We start from the raw sequence: 20,139 nt of genomic DNA on the forward strand, positions 1-20,139 counted from the left end.
CAAGGCCCAGCTGGGGGCTGGCCGTGCCGCCACTGCCCATTACCTCTGGTCTGCCTCAGGGGAGGGGCAGGCAGAGAGATGACTGGGAATAACCTAGACAGCAGGCGGGCTTCTGTCTTCCTATTCAGAGGGCACCCAGCGTGGTGTCTTACCCACTCTGCTACGAGGCTTCCTTCTGGAAGGGAGACCCGCCCCAGGCCTGCTAGCTCCACTGTATGTGAGGCCACTGCAGGGTCTACCTCAGAAACATCTGAATTACTGCAAGTCAATTCACCAATCCAGAAAAAGCCATTCTCTGGAGTGACAAGCCCAGACTGAGAGCTGACACAGCCTGTATCGAAAAGTCGCCAGCTTTCCATTGACTTGGTTTGAACAGAGCAAGAACTTCCAATCTACGAAACTGGGGAAGAGGCTGTAAGAGGACAGACCATTTGACTATTGGTTTAAGTTTTTGAAAAATCCAAACCCAGATTTCCACAGGATTTAGCAGCTCTTTCCGAAATGGTGAGGGATGCTTCCAAACAGGAAGAAGCAGATGGAATTATAAGTTGTTTCGTCTTTTAGATTTCTGGAAAGACCTTCCTTTTTCAAAGGACATCAGAGCTGAGATGCCGTCTAATTCCCTTCGTGTTTCTCCATTCCGTTCAACACTATCAATACGATGCATGACTGGGAAACAGCATCCAACTCCATTTGTACTATTATTAGAATACTAACATGGAATATCATTATGAAATGAAACAGCACTGATTCCAAAGTCCTTGTAGCCTGATTCAATCATGGTTTCAGTAAACAACAGCAAAATCGATAGTACTCAAGCTGTTGAATTCAATTCAGCTTCTCTTCCACATTCTGAGCTGGCCTGGGCAGAAAGAGAAACAGTCAGGACTAAGGCAGCAGCTTGCCTCCGCCCAACATTCATGGCAACATTGCCAAGTCCACTGGAGGGCTGAGTCTGGAAGGACGGGTTCAACAAGAACATCAAAGGAGCCAAGAAGGTGGAAGTGATGGCCAGGACTCCTGCTGTCATCTGCTCCTGCCATGTTGTAATGGTGAGTAGACTCTACTTTAGCAAATTCTATCATGAACCAAATCGCACTGAGGCTAAAAGTCAACAAAGCCAGTAGCATCCATCTCACCTGCCTTTCTTTTCCTGGTCAAAAAACCATTTTTTATTGAGGTATATTTGACAAATAAAATTGTAAGATATTTAAAGTGTACATCATTCACCTGCATCTTAAGCAAAGGCTTAGTGGGGAAAAAAGATACTAGAAGCTGCTATATTATAATATAATCGGTGCTCGCTATTCACAGATTCCATATTTACCAACTTGTCTCCTTGCTAAAATTTATTTGTAGCCACAAATTAATACTCCCAGCACTTCTGCAGTCACTCACCGACATGTGCAGAGCAGTCGCCAATCTGAGTTTCCTGACGAGCACGTTCCCAGCTGAAACCCCACAAGGTGATGCCCGCCTTCCGGTTTCAGCTCTCATACTGGAAACGAGTGTCCTTTTCGTAGTCTGTGCAGTGCTATGTTTTTTGCTTTTTTTGGTGATTGCACTATTTAAAATGGTTCCCGTGTGTGCTGAAGTGCTGCCTAGTGATCCTAAGAGCAAGAAGGCTGGGATGTGCTTTATGGATATAATTTGTATGTTCGGTAAGCTTCCTTCAGGCCTGCGTTATAGTGTTGTTGGCCAGGTGTTCAATGTTAATGAATCAATAAGACATATGACATAAGGTGGTTTTTAATAGAAACACACATAAAACAAGGCTTCATGTTGACTGAGCGACAAAAATGTCGTGACCAGAGGCTCACAAAAATCTAACCCTTGGAAATTGAGTATTCACTAATAAGTTCAGTATTCACTAATGGAATGTTTTCAGTGACTTCATAAAACATAACTACTGCAGATAACGAGAATCAACTGTGTTTTTAAACTACAGTAAAAAGGCCATAAACACATAAAACAGGACTTGTAGGAAAGCAGTGAAGGATATTTACATATAGTAGGTTCATCTTTTTTACTCTTTTGAAGATTTAAGAATTTGACAATTTCTCATCACTGGGGATGCACAGGAGAACATAGCCAGCTAGTACTTATTTGGTCCTCTATTCATTGAGACGTTTTATTAGAAATGAGTCATAATTATTAGGATTAACTCCTAAACCTAATATATATTTTCACCTTAAAATAAAAAGAACTTACACATCTTTACCTGCAAAATGGGCTTCCTCACAATGAGGATTTTACAGGTGGACTGTTCATATTCATTGGAGAGTTAAGACTTCAAGACCTCAAATCTAGTCTTACATACTCTAAAAACCAAGACTAGTATATGCTCACACTGCAAAGGTGATATTTACCCAGGCTCCTGCTTCCACTCAGGAGCACTGTGGTTTTTACTCTAGGTCACATTGTCATAGTTCTCCGAGACCTATTTTTCATGGAAAGCTAAATTTCAACAACTAGGTTGTTAGACTAAAATACACAAATCCTCTTAATATAGACTAAGTAAAAGTTATTTAACACAGTGTGAAATGCCTTTGTAACAATTTACTTTTGTCTGAGTACCACTTTGTTAAAACTATTTCCGAAGTTTTTTGGGGTTTTTTGTTTTTTTGTGGTGAGTAAGATTGGCACTGAGCTAACGTCTGTGCCAATCTTCCTCTATTTTCTATGTGGGACACCACCACATCATCGCTTGACAAACCATGTGAAGGTCTGCACCCAGGCTCCAAACCTGTGAACCCCAGGCTGCCAAAGCAGAGCATGTGAACTTAACCACTATGCCACCGGGCCAGCCCCTGCAAAGTTTTTAAAGATAGCAATAGTTAGATTTTCTTATCACCAAGTCTTACAAAACATTCATTATTCCACCACATTATCCAATAATATTGCACCAATCTGAAAATAAGCATCAATCACCTCAGGTCTTGCCAATTCAAAAGTTTCTAGTTAGGGGGCCGGCCCAGTGGTGCAGCAGTTAAGTTCGCATGTTCCACTTCTCAGCGGCCCAGGGTTCACCGGTTCGGATCCTGGGTGCAGACATGGCACCACTTGGCAAAAGCCATGCTGTGGCAGGCGTCCCACGTATAAAGTAGAGGACGATGGGCATGGATGTTAGCTCAGGGCCAGTCTTCCTCAGCAAAAAGAGGAGGATTGGCAGTAGTTAGCTCAGGGCTAATCTTCCTCAAAAAAAAAAAAGAAAAGTTTCTAGTTATTTCTGTAAAATCAGTTGAGATCTATGTATCTATGTGTGCTCTTAAAATTAATCTAGTAATATGTGGAATAGAAACTATGACCTTATTGTTTATGAGGTTTCACCTGTTTTGGGGGTTAAGGTACGTATTTGTAATTCATGGGTACTGTATTGGAAAATTCACTGCATTAAATATCTGCTCTGGTTGGGTTCCACATGACACATTTTTATGTTTGGGATATCATCCATGTTCTGGAATTCAGGTAGGAAGGGGATGCCCCATCCGTCTCCAAGGTAACCTGGCATTCTTTTTAAGGATGGGGGGGTGGGACAGTTGCACACAGAGGGAAGCAGAGCCCTTATGTGGGATCCTCACTGGGTGGGGACAGCGAGCTGGATGTGAGGGATTCTGCCACTCCATTTGCCTCAAGTGGTCCAAAAGGGGGGACCTAAAAATACCCAGGAAACGACAGAAGCAAGGGTCTATTTTGCGTCAAAGATGACTGTTAATGCCCAGCGTGGACTGCCTAAGAATATCTCTAGAGAAAGGGGATTAAAGGAGAGAGTATTACTTAATTTGATGTTTATTTTTCAAATGTTCTTCTCTCTTCCCACTTTGCAAAAGTTAATAAGAGTCTGATCTCTTGAGAGTAACCGTAGGGATCTTTATCAGTCTCCAAACATAATGCTAAAATAACTAATAGGCAACGAACTACTTTTTAATATTTTTTCTTCCCAAAGCCTGCTCTCCACAACTAGTCAACAGACTAACTATCTGAGGAGGAGAAGGCATGAACTCCTTCACAGCAGGAGTGCCCTGCCATTCCTGTGGCCATCAGAGACTTCATTCTCATCCCCGGAAAGAAATGGGATGAGAGCAAGTCCCATGTTTGCTCTTTTCATTACGCCTTTTCAAAGGAGACTTTATTCCAACGTGCGTTTAGAAGAAAAAGAAACTTAAGAATTTCTCCTCCAGGCAAATACCTCCTAAGGGGGAAAAACCCCTTCAGTATGATTTATTTCACAGGGATCAGTGAAGAGTACGTAAAAACAGATTTTTGCTGAAATTCCAAGATGGCTGTTAACGATACCTTGAAAGAAATAACTAAAACATTTCAAAGACAATTATTCGATAAACCCGTTACTCTTGTAACAGCTATCTCAATTTGGCTGGAATGTGGCTGGAATTTGCGGATGTACATTTGACTGGAATTTGACAACCTCAGCATTTTATTCTCAACAATGATGGGGGGAGGGGGGGTGCTGGTGAAGGTGGGGCTCCCCAGAGGGTGGCTTTGGGAATTCACACTCTTCTCAAAGGGTCACTCACTCGAGGAATTTTAGAGTTGAAAGAAACCTCAGATATCATTTCATCATCTTTTTACCAATAGATAAGATTACCAAGGCCCAAAAACACAAGTGACTGCGGTCACACATCGAGTTAGAAATAGGCCTAGGCTAGAAGAGATCCCTCCTACCTCCTGGTCCGGGGCCCCCATCACTAACCTGGATCTGTAGCGAGCATCAATGCCATCCCTAAGCAAATAGTCATTTTCCTGGTAGTTCCCCCTTATCCAGTTTTACTGCCTAACCACATCGCCCTCTGTTACAGGAATGGGCCCCTGATCATGTGGAGGGAAGAGAGAAAAAGACCCGAGGGACTTTTAATGTCACTGCTAGGCAGAGGGCAGAGAAATTCCAGGTTGCCTCCCCAGCCCAGAGCCCACCATATTTCTGACTCTTGCAAGCATCTCCACTGGCCTTGGTCTCTCTGTGCTTCTTGTGATCAGCCTAAAATGGAGGTGACTTCTGCACGATCCTGGCAATGAGCATTACTTTACCTTAGGTGTGGCCAAGTCCTATTTTTCAATGAAACACATATTTAGAATGAAACTTTTTCCTCGGGGGGGGGGGTGTCCAAGGAATATATACAGTGAGAATGAGCTATGCACAGGAGAAAAGTTTGTTAAAAGGCCTGTGTGGATCCAATTTCATTATCCCTATTCTTTATTCCCTTAGGAAAAAGCAAGTATTGACTAATGAAACGGTTATCATTAGAATCAAAATTAGCACTTATGGTCTGGACTCTCAACCAAGATTCAGAGAGCATGTTGGTTAGACTGTGAGGTCTTCCTAATACCTATAGCCACTAAACTTCATTCCTAGGGAGGTGATTACAAAGCTTAATATTACTCAGCTCCTTACCCAAAAATGTGTTAATATTTTTCCCTTTAGAATGATATATATATATCATTTTTTTTAATGAGCCAAGGGTAAGACTTTATTATGGTGTTCAGATGATTTTTTTTAAACTAATGATCCCCAAAAAAGTTACACTTAATTTTATTTCTCACTCATTTCTTTAAAAAATCAAAGAACATAAAATTAATCTTTTCTAGAAAAGATACCACATCTGATACAGCAATTTCAATAGGAGCTATCACTTGTTTTAGTTTGTGGTAGGCCACTGTCATTTTTCTGGGCAGAATGATATATTTTATGTCAATCAAAATAGAAAATAATTCTACAATTAAACAGCATATTTTTAAAGTAACTTTGGTGCCAAATTGGAAAAGAAAGCTTTAAAAGTGCTTTGAAAACAGAACCAAAGTTCCAATTAAAAGAAAAATTTCAGGCAAGTTAAGAATATGTTTTTTTCTCATGATACTGAACCACAGTAATTTTTTTCCATGATGATTTGAAAACCCTATAATTCTCATAGAAATCTGGCATTCTCACCCATTTCCCTTCAGTAGACAGAGAACTGTATGTTGTGCTTTGTAGTTCAAAGAAATATTACTTTAAAATGGAAATGGGGGGGGTGTGGTATGTGCCAGGATTACTCTTGAGTGTCATCAAAAGAAAGAAATCTACACTACACTTCACAGTGCTGTAGCTTAATTCATCACCTTCATTTTTCGTACTTGCTAAGTGGCAAAAAGATGAGAATAACAAAGATGCCATTCTTCACGCAACTTAGCAACAGTGTACTCTATTTCCATGGAGTATGTGCACATGAATTGCCTTTATGATGATGGAGGGATGGTTTGTAAGTATTTATCTAACAGCCCACTTGTAACAAGAACATCATCAGAACCTAGTGAGTGGGCGAGTGCGAGCCCCTAGGACAGAATCCATGCAAGCGTCACAGAGTTGGAAGGGACAAAGCTCTGTGATCAAACTTAGTCTTTAAGTCAACAACAATCTTGGGTATGGGTCCAGAATAAAGGTGCAAAAGGTGAACGATTTACTAAGGCAGATGACGAAAACCAATTATTCTCTTTTGGAAGTTAAAGAACATATTGAGGATTTTCCATCGCCAACACCTTTGCTCTACAGTTAGAGAAACAGACCAGGTGTCCAGGGATTTGGGTAGACCTGGAACGAGCACTCAGCAATCTGACCTGAGTTCCGTTTCCACCAACCACTGCTCTCCCCTGTGGTGGGAGAGACTCTCTCCTACTCGTGCTGTTTTGACGTGGGCCTGTGGCTGATGATGAGATGGTGGGAAGAGACGAGGGGCCCTCTCACTGTCTCTTACAATCACAGAATCGGAGATTTACTGAGTATTTTATGTAGCATGGGGCCCTAAACTTCAGGCGGAGGGGATGGTTTGGCATTTTACTACTCCTAAAAGTGCCCCTTGATAAATATCTGCATTGTTTGAACACATTACAGAACTTCCTGAGGTAACCAAACCTATTCTACAGTGCTGGGTTGCACAGAACAAAAAGGGTCTTTGTCCCAGGGCAACATTTCTCTGAGAGAAAACCAGCGCCACTCATTTTCCCTTCAGAGTGATAAGCCGCGAGCGGATGGATGCGCAGATCCAGATATTAGTCTTCGTGTTTCTGCCAAAGTATAATTCGCTATATGCTTTTTGATGAATGTTTAAAGCAATCCTTTTTATTTTTTATATTTTTTAAATCCTTTTTAAAATGGACAGACCTTGGCAGGAGGTTAGCAAGTCAATTATTGGCAGAGAGAAAGCATAGTGCCGTTTTATACCTCATTTTAAAGAGTAATTTCAAATATAATAGGTTGTTGACATATTGTACGCAGGGAACTGTTAGTTTGCCTGGTTTTATGAAAATCCAATATAAGTAATCTGACCTTTCTACCCAAATGAACTAGGGAACAATGATTTGCACCAGAATCCTTCCCTGTTCAGGAACAGAGTTTTTTTGTGTTTTAATTTTCAATAGCATCTCTCTTACTAACTTAATGTTAACGTCCGTGCACTGAAATTAACTAACGGCCGGAGAAGGGAGCTTTAGGGCAGGAAAACAGAGTTAAGGGTTAGCCACCCCTGCCAATTCCAGAAAGCACACCATCTCTGTAATAAAATGTAAGATAGTAGGAAATGAGATTTGATTTCTGAAAATTCAACCCATGCCCAAATTTCAAGACTCCACTTATTATGTAAGCCATGCAACAATGTGAGTAGAATATCAAGTTGTTTCTTGACCAACATATGCCAAGTATGATACCTAGATGAAAGAAAGCAGGTGTGCTTCAATTGGGTGCTTTTTCTCTCTTTAAAGCATTACTACTCATTTTAAGCATTAACTACAAAAATAATTTGACTCTTTTAAAAAAGCCTATTTAGCTATATTAGCAGTTAATCATTCTTCTAAGATCAATTCAGATATCTGGTCCCCTCTGCAGTCCTTCCAGGGTCCCTCCCCTGGGGCGAACTCTTCCCTCCTCTGCGTTCCTATAATGCTTTACTCATATTCCCGGCAGGAGATTGTTCCCACGCGGTCTGTATATGTGAATCTCTGCTGGTAGACTGAAGTTCCTGGAGAACACAAACGGTTTTTATCAATCTTATATTCCCATTAGCTACATGAATTCCTGGCTCTTAGTGGACGCTTAATGAGAATTTATTTAATTCTATTTATGGAGAAGACGAAAAGCAGAAAGTTATAAAAACCTCAATCTCATTGTACTCAAAACTGACAAATTTCAACTCCAAACTTTTCACCTCCTATTACAGATAGTCACATGATAACGATAGCATACTGGCAGATTTTTTTTTTTATTCCTATATCTAGCCGCAGGGGGAGCTGTTGATGAGTAGCACAATGGTCAAAAGTAGCAAATGGCATTGAAGAAAGAGGAAAGATGAAGTGTTTGGATAACCAATAAGAAACGATGAGTCTTCACGAATTCACAGATTTCGAATTGAATATAATGTGGCCTCCAATGTTCTGTATAAAACAGAGCATCTTTCTGCCTTATTCTCTTTGGAATTTTATGGCTTTCTCCTTCCCCTTCTTTAGAGATAAATCCTAGAGTTCTTTGATTTCTTTTATGGCTTTAATTATTCAGACTTCCCTCACGCCTCCTCCCAGTCACAGACTATGTCAGTTCCCCCATTAAACATCCCTTATCTTTTCTTAACACTCACCACCCTTGTAATTATTTCATGTTTTATTCCTCTTAAGATGGAATCCTTGTCCATCTTGCTCACTGAGGTACATCCATGGCCTAGCAGTGTCCAGTACAAAATAGATACTCAATATCTTTATTCAGTGAACGGAGGGAAAAAGGAAGACGGGAAAGAAAAACATTCACAAGAAGACGGGAGAGACAATGATATCAAGATGGGAAACAGGCAGCTATGGCTGGCAGGTCAGTGTCCCTTCCCCCTCCACTTTTCTAACTGAGCTGCTTTCAAGAAAGAAGCATCTGTTCAGATATTGAGGGATAAAGACCAGAGCTTAAGTAAGAAAGCTACTAAGACAAGAAGTCTTAAGTAAGAAAGACTGCATAGGGAACAGTAGATGTTGCTGTGGAATGAAGGAGTATGCACTAACATGAGGATGAAGTATTGTCCGTTACAGAAGATTTTTTAATATTTTTTAAAGGACCACACTCATACATAATGGCATTATCCAGATGATTGTTATTGGACCTGAATGAAATGTTGGTGGATCTGAAACCATGTGTGAGCCCAATGTAAGCATTACTTATAGTCAAAGGTACGAAGTACTCAAGTCCGGATACATTATGAAGGCCATGGCCAATGTTTTTGAAATGTCAAGACCAACACCATAGTAAGTTCAGATTAAATTAAATTATGAAAAACTTTGGTGATGATAAATGCCATGTCAGATAATTCCTTTCCCTGTTCTTGACAAATTCCCTGTATTGTTTTTATAGTACGAGTTCTTATCCTAGCCATTCTCTGAAACGCATCTTTGAAGGAAAAGGAAACATGTTATCGCTCACAGTTCAATGATTTCCTGGAATGTTCCATGCAACTCCCTTTGTGTTTGTGCTTTTCTTCTCTTTTTTTAACTCTAGAGCCGGTATTACTAGTTCAACACATTATCACAGACTTCACCTTTCATCTCCTTACACAACTGTGTCGAGCTGATAAAATCTGAACCTGTCTGCTTTTGTCTCATCTTGCCCACATGGTTCCTAAATTACCATTCGGGTATGTGTTCACTAGCAGATCCTTTTAAAAGGCAGCTTTTTCCTGTCCCTCTCTCTGTCTCAGAAATATAACGAAATAGGGAAAGACTGAATTTCAAGCACTCTAACACAGTTTTGACCTTTATTATATATGTTCTATCCAGCCCATTCACCTCAGAGCAGAAAAAGAAAAATCACCCTGTATTTGTGATATGGATTTGAGCTATCTGATTGATTATGTCTAGCACGAAATCTATAATTACCTGACAAAACCTCAAATATTCCTCCCAAACCTACTATCCAATGGACAAAAAAATAATAAACAGGTTAGAGGCTCCCCACAGAAATGTAAACATAACTCCACTCAGTTGGGTAAGGCCAGTCAGTAACAAGGCAGTCCTCAGAAAGAAACAGCTTTCAAATCCAAAAAGCTAAATGCTTAGTGGTTAGCCTCCCAAACACACATGGGAGACAAATAACTATCTGTCTTTGGCTGGAAAACAAGGTTTGAGAGGTTAAAATGCCTTTTGAGAGTCAAGATGAGTCAGCGAAGGCAGAAGTGAGTGGCAGAAGGGGAAGGGAGTTCTGGCCTCCAAGAACCCAGCGTCCCTTCTGTAAGACATTAAAGACACCATCCGCACTCTACTGTAGCGGGCTGAGACCCAGGCAGGGGACAACACAGCAGGGCGGTGTGGCACACATTTCCCACAAGAGCTAATAAGCACGAGGGAATGACCGACGCCTTTACTTTCAAGCCTTTTTTTCTCCCCATGATGGCCTAGCATTTTGCACTCTTTCAATTGTAAGCTACCTTGCTGTAGACGCTTCTCTCCTAGTCACCAACAAACAGGAGTAGCCGTGAATCATTATGAAGGAAGTATGATTGGAAAATTTATAAGTAGAAGCTAATCTTCAGTGGGTATTTACATATACATATACAGACAGAAAGAGGACAGGAGGAAGGACCGAGAGGGAAAAGGGAGGGAGGGAGGCTGAGCGTGCCAGGCTTTGGGAGAAGCCCTGGCATGCACATGCACACACTCACGTACCATGTAAGTCGGGAACAGGGAAGCAGGACGACTAGAAGGATGACCTCAGCACGAGGAAGTGCCAAGACACAGACAGAAGAGCCTTCCTACCGAGAGCACTTTGTATATGAGTGGACCTTGGCCCTCGTCCAGGACATGCAAGTTACTCAGGAATTCTTTAATATTAATATTTTACCCGTAAGGAAGCCTCAGGAAGAACTCCCACTTTCCCTAGACCTTTAAATTGGGACTTCCACAATTATTTACTCTTTAAGGCAGAGAACCGTCCAGCCTCTAAAACAGCAACAACCTAATCCCCCAGCTGGTAACACAGGTCAATGTTTTGTCATGTCAACTCTCACAAAATATTGATCAACCAATACTTTACCTTAAAGTCTTCTTCTCCTTGTGTGGCTCTCTCTGGACACGTGAAATGATATGTGCATCCTCTTCATATGCTTCCAGACAACAGATCCATCACCATCAGCTTTCTCTTCAGTAACAATCCAATTCTTTTCACCTTTCCATTCCTTTATCACTTGTCACCTTTTCCTCCCTGAATCCTCTGTGATAACTAAAACGGGGCCGAACACTTGGATATGGAGCCAATACACTCCAATGATCCTCATATGCCATTTTTTTTCCACACACACACACAAGAGTTGAGGAGTTTCGTTCTCCTGTGAAATTGGATCCTTGTATGTCAAAACTCAGATTCTCAAAGGCCAAACCACTCTGTCTACTGTGTCTTGGCTCAGTGGTTGGAAGGAGCTCAGGTGTCTAAATTTAGATTTTTCCCATGGCTTAGCTCAGGCAAATGTCCTTTCCATGCAATGTGCATGGCAGCAGGCCCTGCAACGCTTCCCAGACACTGACTGCCCCGAGTCCATCCACTGGGTCCTGGTTACCACAACCAAGCTTACACCACCGCATCCCCAAACTCCACACAGCAACCCCACTCTGCCCTCTTCACCCCCACCTATCCCTTTTTGCAGGTGGGGTCCACTACCCCTTCCCCCAACCCATCCTGAGAAAGATCACTGCAGAAGTTTCTTTCTCTCACTCTGTCATACATCCCAGGAAGGCCCTCACTAACAGCACAGCCTCTCCACCCACAGCACAGGGCAATGGGTCCCCTCTCACACCCCATCCCCCTCCCTCACCCCCCTCCTCCCCTCCTGGGAGAGAAGTGTTCACTAAGTCCCAACACAGAATGAGAACTCAGGATCCATTTCCCATAGAAACAACAGAAAACTCAGAGCACGGTGGTCAGTTAATTTGCAGAGTAAATTCACTTCTGTGGGGCTATTTGGAAAACGGGTGCCAAATTCCACACAACCAGCTTAAAACATAAACTTTTATGGGCACAAACAGTCATTTGGGGAAGCACATATGCACAATGACAGAGAGGTGTTGATACACAGTGTCTGTGGTGTCTGTGGCGTTGAGAACCAGCACTCAGAACTGACATTAAACAGTGACTTCAGATAGCTCTGTGACTAGGGCTCTTTTATGAAGGGGCGTTTGACCCCTCGACCTCTGATACTGTGACTCTATTATTACTTTCCTTGTGACAGTCCTGCAGACTAGGTAAAAAACAGACATCTCCGTTCACAGACAGAACAGGTCAGGCAAGATAAATAATGTAACATTCCAGCATTAAACAATTTCTGTCAAGTCTAGAGAAAAAGTTGTAGTCTAGATAAAGCTGTTAGTGAGCTATTTTATGTCTCAAAACTGTCTTTTTATACATGCTTGTGTCTTTCAGTGTGTAATGACTGCACAATTGAAAAGTTGACTGTGTCATGAACGATTATAACAAACACTTTCTGTTTTGTTTTCCGTGGTGTCTCTCTCAGTCTGAGGTTCCCTCACCACTTTTGGCGAGCGTTTCTGAGAAACCTGTATGAAAACATGCTTCCTGAAGCAAAAGGGCTGGGTTTTGCATCCCCTTCCAAATCCTCCAAAGAGCTTTGACTCTCGTCTTCATTTTTCCAGCTGGCACCACACACACACGAAACCCAGGCTTACGATTCCACAATGAGAGTATTTTGATCTAAGTTATCTTTCCTTCCCACTTAAGCCCTCACACACGAGGCCTAAACCTTTCTGTTTTCTTTACAGGGTGAGAAAAACAAACCCAAGGAAGGCCCCTCGGTTTCCTACAGGGGACAGATCTGCAGGACAGAATTTTAAAGCCATGGGAAAATTCCAAATTTAGACACCTGAGCTCTTTGGAGCAACTGAGCCAAAACACAGATGGAATGGCTTGGCCTTTCAGAATTCAGTTTCACAGGAGAGAGAGTCCCAGCCCCGGGTGTATATGTGTGTGTGTGTGTGTGTGTGTGTGTTGGGGGTTGGACTGGGGGGAAAGGGAAGGAAGTGGAAGTTTGCTTGCTTTTCCTCTCACACTCTCCCTTTTCTCCATCTGGGAAAGAAGGGGTGAAGGGAGTAGAAAGAACCAAGACAGAACATTCTGGAATGACCCCGGTTGGAGGTGGGACCCCAGCAAGGGAGCCATCACCAGGCTACCCTGTGTGTCTGTCATCTTCAAAGGTGCTCAGGCTTCTAGACGGAGGGAGTAGGGAAAACACAGAATTCACTTCCAGACTCCAGAACTTTCCAGAAGAGACCCCCAAGCAGAGCCCATTTTCAGCACCAAGTATTTTGACAAAGTTCATATGAAGGTAATTCCAGGTGATTTGACAAACATGCTTTCAGTTAGGAAAGACTATCTATGAGAAACGGCCAAAGTTTAATTTGTGAAAAATGCGCTTTCATTTTCTATTGAAAGAAACACTCACAAATACAGCCACACAGACAGATCGTTCTATTTTTTAAAAACACCAGAGTCCCCTGCAAGCACAGTCTCTTGAATATTGACTTTAGCTGGAATCTCATCACAGTTGAATGGGGCAGAAGCAGCTTAACGTCGCCCCATCTGCATCTGCTCGAATCAGACAGCAGTTTGTCTTTGAAGAGCTGCCTCTGAGCCCAAGGCTTGGAAGGAAAAGTATCTTTCCAGAAAAAGCTATCACTTTTGCAATGACACAATGCTGACAGGCATCTACAGGCTCATTAAAACGTAAGCCCGGGGATGACAGAACTTGCTTCTGAGCGAGTTCGCACCCTGGGCTGGCTCTATCCTCAGTCATCATAATGCTTAACTTCACCTGGCGGTGCTCCGAGGCGAGTCACAGGTCCCCATTCTCAGGCTGGATCTTTCAAAAATTTGCTTTTTCTTATCACCTTTCACTTAGGTCAACCATTAGCCCTAGATTTTCCAAGCCTGTCAGGGTTTCAAATATCCCATCCCACTGTGTGTGCATGTGTGTGTGTGCGTGTCTCTGCCTTTGGGGTTTGGAGAATACAATACATAATCAAGTATGAGATCTTCCCTTTCACTCACATTCACTTCCTTTCCCCCCATCCAGAATCTGTCTGGCCTCTAAGACTTGTCATAGACCGTACTCATCACCAGAGTTTTGTGGGTTTTTTTTTTTTTGAGGAAGATTAGCCCTGAGCTAACACTGCCACCAATCCTCCGCTTTTTGCTGAGGAAGACTGGCCCTGAGCTAACATCCGTGCCCATCTTCCTCTACTTTATATGTGGGACACCTACCACAGCATGGCTTGATAAGTGGTGTGTGTGTCTGTGCCCGGGATCCAAACCGCGAACCCCAGGCCACCGAAGCGGAACATGCAAACTTAACTGTTGTGCCACCGGACCCGGCCCCCATCACAGAGTTTTAACAGCATGATACTAGGCAATGGGATGCATGCTGCCTGGGAGGGGCCACCACTCAGCTCCTCCATGCTGCCTGGTGTGGTCCACTGAAGGGAGAGCAAGAAGAGGAATCAGGAGGCAGAGCCTGATGGCCAGGGCATAACAGAAATGAGGACACTAGGGCACAGGGGAGCCATCAGGGTGCGTGCCCAAGCCACCTGGGACTCCTATGCTATCCCGCCTCATGCATATCCTTCTGCCCTTCCTCCAGAAGGGCCAAAAACTACAGGTTGGGGACTGTTCTCAGGAAGCCTGAGTTGTGACCCTGAATAAGTCACCTAAGCTTTCCAGCCTCAGGACCTCCTGTGTCATTTGGGGACTGCCGGAAACACCTTTCAGCTCTGATTCTCTGAGTTAGATTTTGATCTGAATTAGTTTTGTTTCTCAGATCAAGACTAAGAAGACTTAACGAGGTAGGAATTCAACCAGAAAACTGTCCTGGGATTGAGTGAGGGAATCAGGGACAGTTTGATCCAGGTTCGAGGAGAGAAGAAGAAAGCAAGAAAGGAGAAGGGTCCTGTATTGGATCTGAGCTACACTCAGATGTCTGGCGAATCTTGTGGACCTGTTCTGATCAGCTCAGGGGAATTCGGAGAGCGGTCTCAAGGCCCCCTCCCCTCCCATGCGGCTCCATCCTCTCTCAAGAATAAACTTGGCACTTCCTGCCAGTCACTTCTCTAATACATGTTATCTTCCTTTTCATGTCCTCAGAGACCCAAGTTTTAAAAAGCCATTAGCAAACCAAGTAGAAACTGAGGGGGCCTCTCCAAAACAGAATGCTCTTGCATCCTCCATTCTGGCAGGAGCAGAACTCAGGTCTCCACGTAGAAGCCATGACCCATCCTTCCTTAGCAAGCCCACCAATACCAAGACTGTGGATTTCCTTGCCTCACTCCACTCAAACCATCTTTGAAAAAAAGTTTTTTTCTGATTATCTTGGTTAAACAAATTTATATGTACCCAAACCCCTGTGCTCTGCCTCATCCAAATTTTACAGTAGTGAGACCCTGGGCCTTTCTCCTTTTCTCCATGGACATGACAAGCATCTGCTTTCTCTGACCTATGCCCTTGGGTGACTTATGCTGTCATTATTCTCCACGGGCCCAACTTTCCATACCTCGACCCCCAGCCCTTCGCTGCCAGCTCGGCGTCACCTCAGCACAAAGATGTCTGAACAAGGCACGCTAGGCCACAGAGTCAACCTCGAAGACTGCGAGAGCAACAGCAGCGTGAGCCAAAATGTTCCAATGCTCCAACACAACACACACAAGTGCACAAACAAATCCTCATATTGCCAAACGTTTCCACTGAAATTTAAAACTCAAGCTTTTAAAACCAAACTTGGTTCAGTTCCTTCAGGAAAATTCATGGTTCCCCTCCCTTCTATCGCTACCTCAAGCTTTTCCTAAACACATTTCCTAAGCTTTCTTTCCAGAACATCTTAATTCTGACAGTGGGAAGTCGGGCACATGAAACGACAGATCAGACAAAGACTCAGCAAATGAAGTCCCGTTTTAGGGCTTTTCATTTTTGGAGCTTTGCTTGTTTCTTCATGTGGCCTTCAGCCAAAGTCTCTTCTTTGCGGCCTCCACTGTCTGAAAACCTTTTCCTCCCAGGAAGAAGGGCTGGTCAACTCCTCAAGGCCTGGGAGAGGTGAGGTTTCTACTGTTCCAGCTCCGCGGGCTCCTGGGGCAGCTCAGCGACGTCAGTGAGTAGGGATTAAGTCAGGAAGGAGCAAGATGGGACACGCCACACCTCCTCCACTCTTTGAAAAGGTAACCCAGACCGGTTCAACGGCAGCCATGGGGGTTTTAAGAGACTCCTAACCCAAGCATTAAGGCAGAACCTAAGGGAGAGGCGGAAGGAGGGAAAAGCAGCTTTTTTGGTTTCTGAGAAAATTCTTAACTGGAAGCACTCGGTTTTCTAATCTTTGTGGCGTTTACAAATCAGGATCCCGCAGACTCATTATCTCAGCATCCAGGACGGTAAAATAGATTACACCTTACCCAGAGACCTTCCGTGTAATCAAAGAGAAATGCTTCCTGCCTTTGTACAGAAAATGAAGAGATTTTTCAGGGTAAAGAAAAGCAACTTCACTATCATTAAACAAGGTTTAACTGCTGCGGGCAACCATCTTCTGCACTGAAGCACCATTTGACTTAAAAGAAACCCTGTGACCCACAGCCCTCTCTGGCTCCCACTCAGCAGTAAACGGCCAGGAACCGCTCAGCCCAGGTGAGCTGCCCAGGTAAGGAGGGGACACAGTGCACAGCGGATGAGAGAGCCCAAGGAGGGGCGGCAACCCCCGGGAGCATGCCACTTCTGTACCTTACTCTTGTCTGCGGCACTGCAAGGTCCCCGACAGCAGAAACTCAGGAAGCTGCCGTCCTTTCTCGGCCTTTCTACAGGAGGACACACAGATGGCTCCATGTCCAGATCCACAAGTGGACATCAGCAGTCACCTGCCGGGCCCCCAGGCAGCAGGACATTCCCCATCTGCACGCAGCTCGCCTTCAACCGTGCCCATCCTTCTTGCGAGTTGGCCTGACGCACCCCTGACAGACAGAGGCCCAGGATTTATAGTGTGATTCATGGATCGAAAATACTGGTTTTTCATTGCTACGCAAATGCAACCTGGGTGGGGTTTAGGTAAATCCGGATGTGGACACCAAAAAGGAGGGTGCAAATGTACCTCTTTCCCATACCTCTCACTTGGCCAAATGGGCTGAACCCACACACCACTTGTTCAAGAAAATTCAAGTCAAACAGGGAACAGAGCGGGCAGGAGCCATTTAAAGTTCACCAGCACACATCTGGGCAGTTAACGTTCTTGTGCAGTTTCAGATTAAAAAGAGACAGATCTTTACTAAGTTCACATCAAAATTTGTTTATTGCGCCTCTACCATCATGAGGCAAAGCCCAAATTGCCAAGGGTCTCACCATCAGTGTTTGGTCAAACTGCTTCATGGTGAAAAGCAATGCGGTCATGGTGAGGATGCTTCATTCTGTGACCACATTGGCCCCAAAACCCACCAGGCAGAAACTTCTAGAACAACAGAATAAAGAATAAAGACAGAGGGTGGGGGCGGGGTGAGACCATGACACACAAATGCTTGAGAACTACCCAAGAATATGCCCCCGATTTCCTGATGGCATGACCTGTGCCACCCACCCTGCCTGACCATGCTCAGAACTTGGTCTCAAAGCACACGTGCTGGTGTGCAAGGGTCACTCGGAGGAGTCAGAAGGCTGGATCCCAGACCTGCTCTCGCCCTTGCAAGCTGTGACGTTGACCCAAATCACACCACTTCTCTGAGGCTCAGTTGCCTGACCTGTAAAATGAAGGCGCTCAATGCTATCTCCTGCCCTTTCCAGCACTTCCATAATTTTTACACACAAGCCTAAAGTACACAATGCCCAGAATTAAAGGTGCTAGTGGGACTGTCATCGTCTACACTGCACTGTTCAGCCAACCTTAGCTGGGTGGGATCTGAAGGCCCGGCCTGTGCTAGGAGCAGGGGGAGCTCCGGGTGGGCTTCGTGTGGAAGCTGGCGGTTTCTACCGTTGGCAACATCTTACCTCAAATCAACCACCACAAAACGAAAACAACTGAGTTGGACTGAAATACAAATGAATGGTTTCTTTTTTGAGTTGAGAGCACAGAAAAAGGCAAAAGTTAGCTGTATCATAATGTCATTGGAAAACTCAAATTCAGGGACGTCTGACACATGTATCTCGTTTCAGACATTATGCACCGACCTATAGTTCTTTTGTGGTTGAGAGGGAACATTTTAGTGACCCAAGAGTGAATACATGAGAGCCAACAAAAGTGTTGAGAATTAGGAAAAAAACGAAAAAAAAAAGGAACAGAAATACCAGCAATCAGCCTTTGGGTTAATGACAAGAACACTGCATTGTGTTTCTGGACACTGGGCGTGGGACCCTAGGTGGGCAAGTCACAGATTCTCCGGATTCTGAAAACTGCCTGCCTTGGGGGTCTCCACAGTGCATTATAGGGAGCTCTGGCGAGCCAAAGGACCCCTTGGGGACAGTCACAGAGTTGGAGGGAGGGGAGACTGGCTCAGCTAAAAGTCTTCTCTCCAACCCCACCCTGAAAGGGGCTTCTGTGTAAAATAGTGTTTGAACAAAAGCTAAATATTTTCTATCACTCTTCTGCTTAAAATCCTTTGCACTACCCTAAGAATAAAATCCAAACTTTTATCCTGGCTTCCTTAGCCTCTGGGCACCTCTCCCAGGTCACCTGGGTCCTTAGGAGATAAATCCTCCTGCCTCGGGGTCCCTGCACTTCCTACCTGCCCACGCTCTGCCTGGCTGTTTGCAAGACTGGCTGCTTCTCACAAAAGCCTCTTGCTTTCCTTGCCGGCATTCATGGCCACCTGAAATTGTCTGCGTATCTGTCTTCTCCTCTGCTTCCCCGTGTGAGGTCGAAGCTCTCCGAAGGCGGTGGCCCTTCCAGCAGGCCCAGTGCTGGATTTCCAGCTCAGGAATGTGCACACTAGAGACTCAGTCAATGCTGAAGGAATGAATGAGTCAATGATACTCCGTTCTTTCCAAAGCTGATGATCACACGCAGCTGTACCATCTTCACGCTAACCGAAATTGCCTAATTCAATTCAAATGCAAAATGCACTTTCACATACTTAATCCTCAAAACCATACTCCGAAGACTTTTTGTGGTTCGGTGGAAAGCCACTGGCTCTGGACCTGTTGGCCTTGAGTAACTGAGTAATCTTGGACTAGACTGTCAACTCCTGGCTTTCGATTCCTCCTCCATAAAGCTAGGATGTTTTCTGTAGCAGCTCTAAGGTCCCTCCTGTGAACAACCTACGAGTATTTAAAACTCTGATTGGTAGACTCTTATCCTTTCTCCCAGAATGTTCTGTGAGATGTTTCCATTGTAGTGGCTTCTAGGTATGGAGCATCTACCGCATGCTGGGTACTGGGTTAGGTATTTCTCACACACTTGCAATCTGCAAACCACTTGGCTGCAGAAACGGACGCTTCCTTAGATCAAGTGACTTGCCCAAGACCACACAAAGAGGTAAGTGGTAGAACCAGTTCCCAGCCCTAAGTCTGTCCAAGGACAAAGGCCAGATTCCTCCCACTTCACTACGGTGCCTCACGGAGCAGGCCTGCAAACATGGAAGCTGCGAGAGCAGTCAGGCAGGTGAGGGACACAGGGGCAGGACGGAGAGTGAGGGACTATGGAGAACCCGGGAACCTGGATCCCCCATCTTAATGGGGCAGCTGCTACTTAGCTCTAGAAGCAGTTTTAACAAAGGAATTTGAGCCCAGCATTTCCCAATCATCTGATTTTTCCCTTATAATGTAAGAAATTTGATTTTTATGTAAAAATTTCCGATTCTACAAAGTTCCAGTGGCTTATCAAAACGTACAGAAGCCACTGTGCTGGCCTTTCTGGACAACCTGGGCCCAGGCCTGGTGCCTCTGATCTATATTTATCCTGTCCTGCACAAGGAAGTCACCTGTGAAAGCTGCCCAATTTGTCCCATCAAGTCCAGTGAGAGTTTTTGCAATCACACGCAGAATATTGGCAAGGGGAGTGTGTGTGCTTGGGGGTAACTATGCAAAATGTGTTCACAAGGCCATGCTGTGAACCACTGGGCATTCTTTCTCTCTGGCGAATTCTAAAGGTCTGCTCACAGAGAGCT

General features: G+C 44.2%; 1 protein-coding gene across 15 annotated transcripts in view; it reads right to left on the bottom strand.

Annotated features, from left to right (window-relative positions):
* Positions 1-20,139, bottom strand: part of KIAA1217 (KIAA1217 ortholog) — a 292,914-nt gene that overhangs the window by 236,580 nt on the left and 36,195 nt on the right. Inside the window, exon 1 of one of the 15 annotated variants that reach the window (XM_046678949.1) lies at positions 16,775-17,012. The exons of the other annotated variants lie outside the window; for them this stretch is intronic. Coding sequence (XP_046534905.1) covers positions 16,775-16,876 — 102 coding nt within the window. The 5' untranslated portion in view covers positions 16,877-17,012. Of the gene's footprint in view, positions 1-16,774; positions 17,013-20,139 lie in introns of those variants that run through there. 15 annotated transcript variants of the gene reach the window in all.

The sequence above is a fragment of the Equus quagga genome, chromosome 12 (assembly GCF_021613505.1).
Source record: "Equus quagga isolate Etosha38 chromosome 12, UCLA_HA_Equagga_1.0, whole genome shotgun sequence".
NCBI lineage: Eukaryota > Metazoa > Chordata > Mammalia > Perissodactyla > Equidae > Equus > Equus quagga.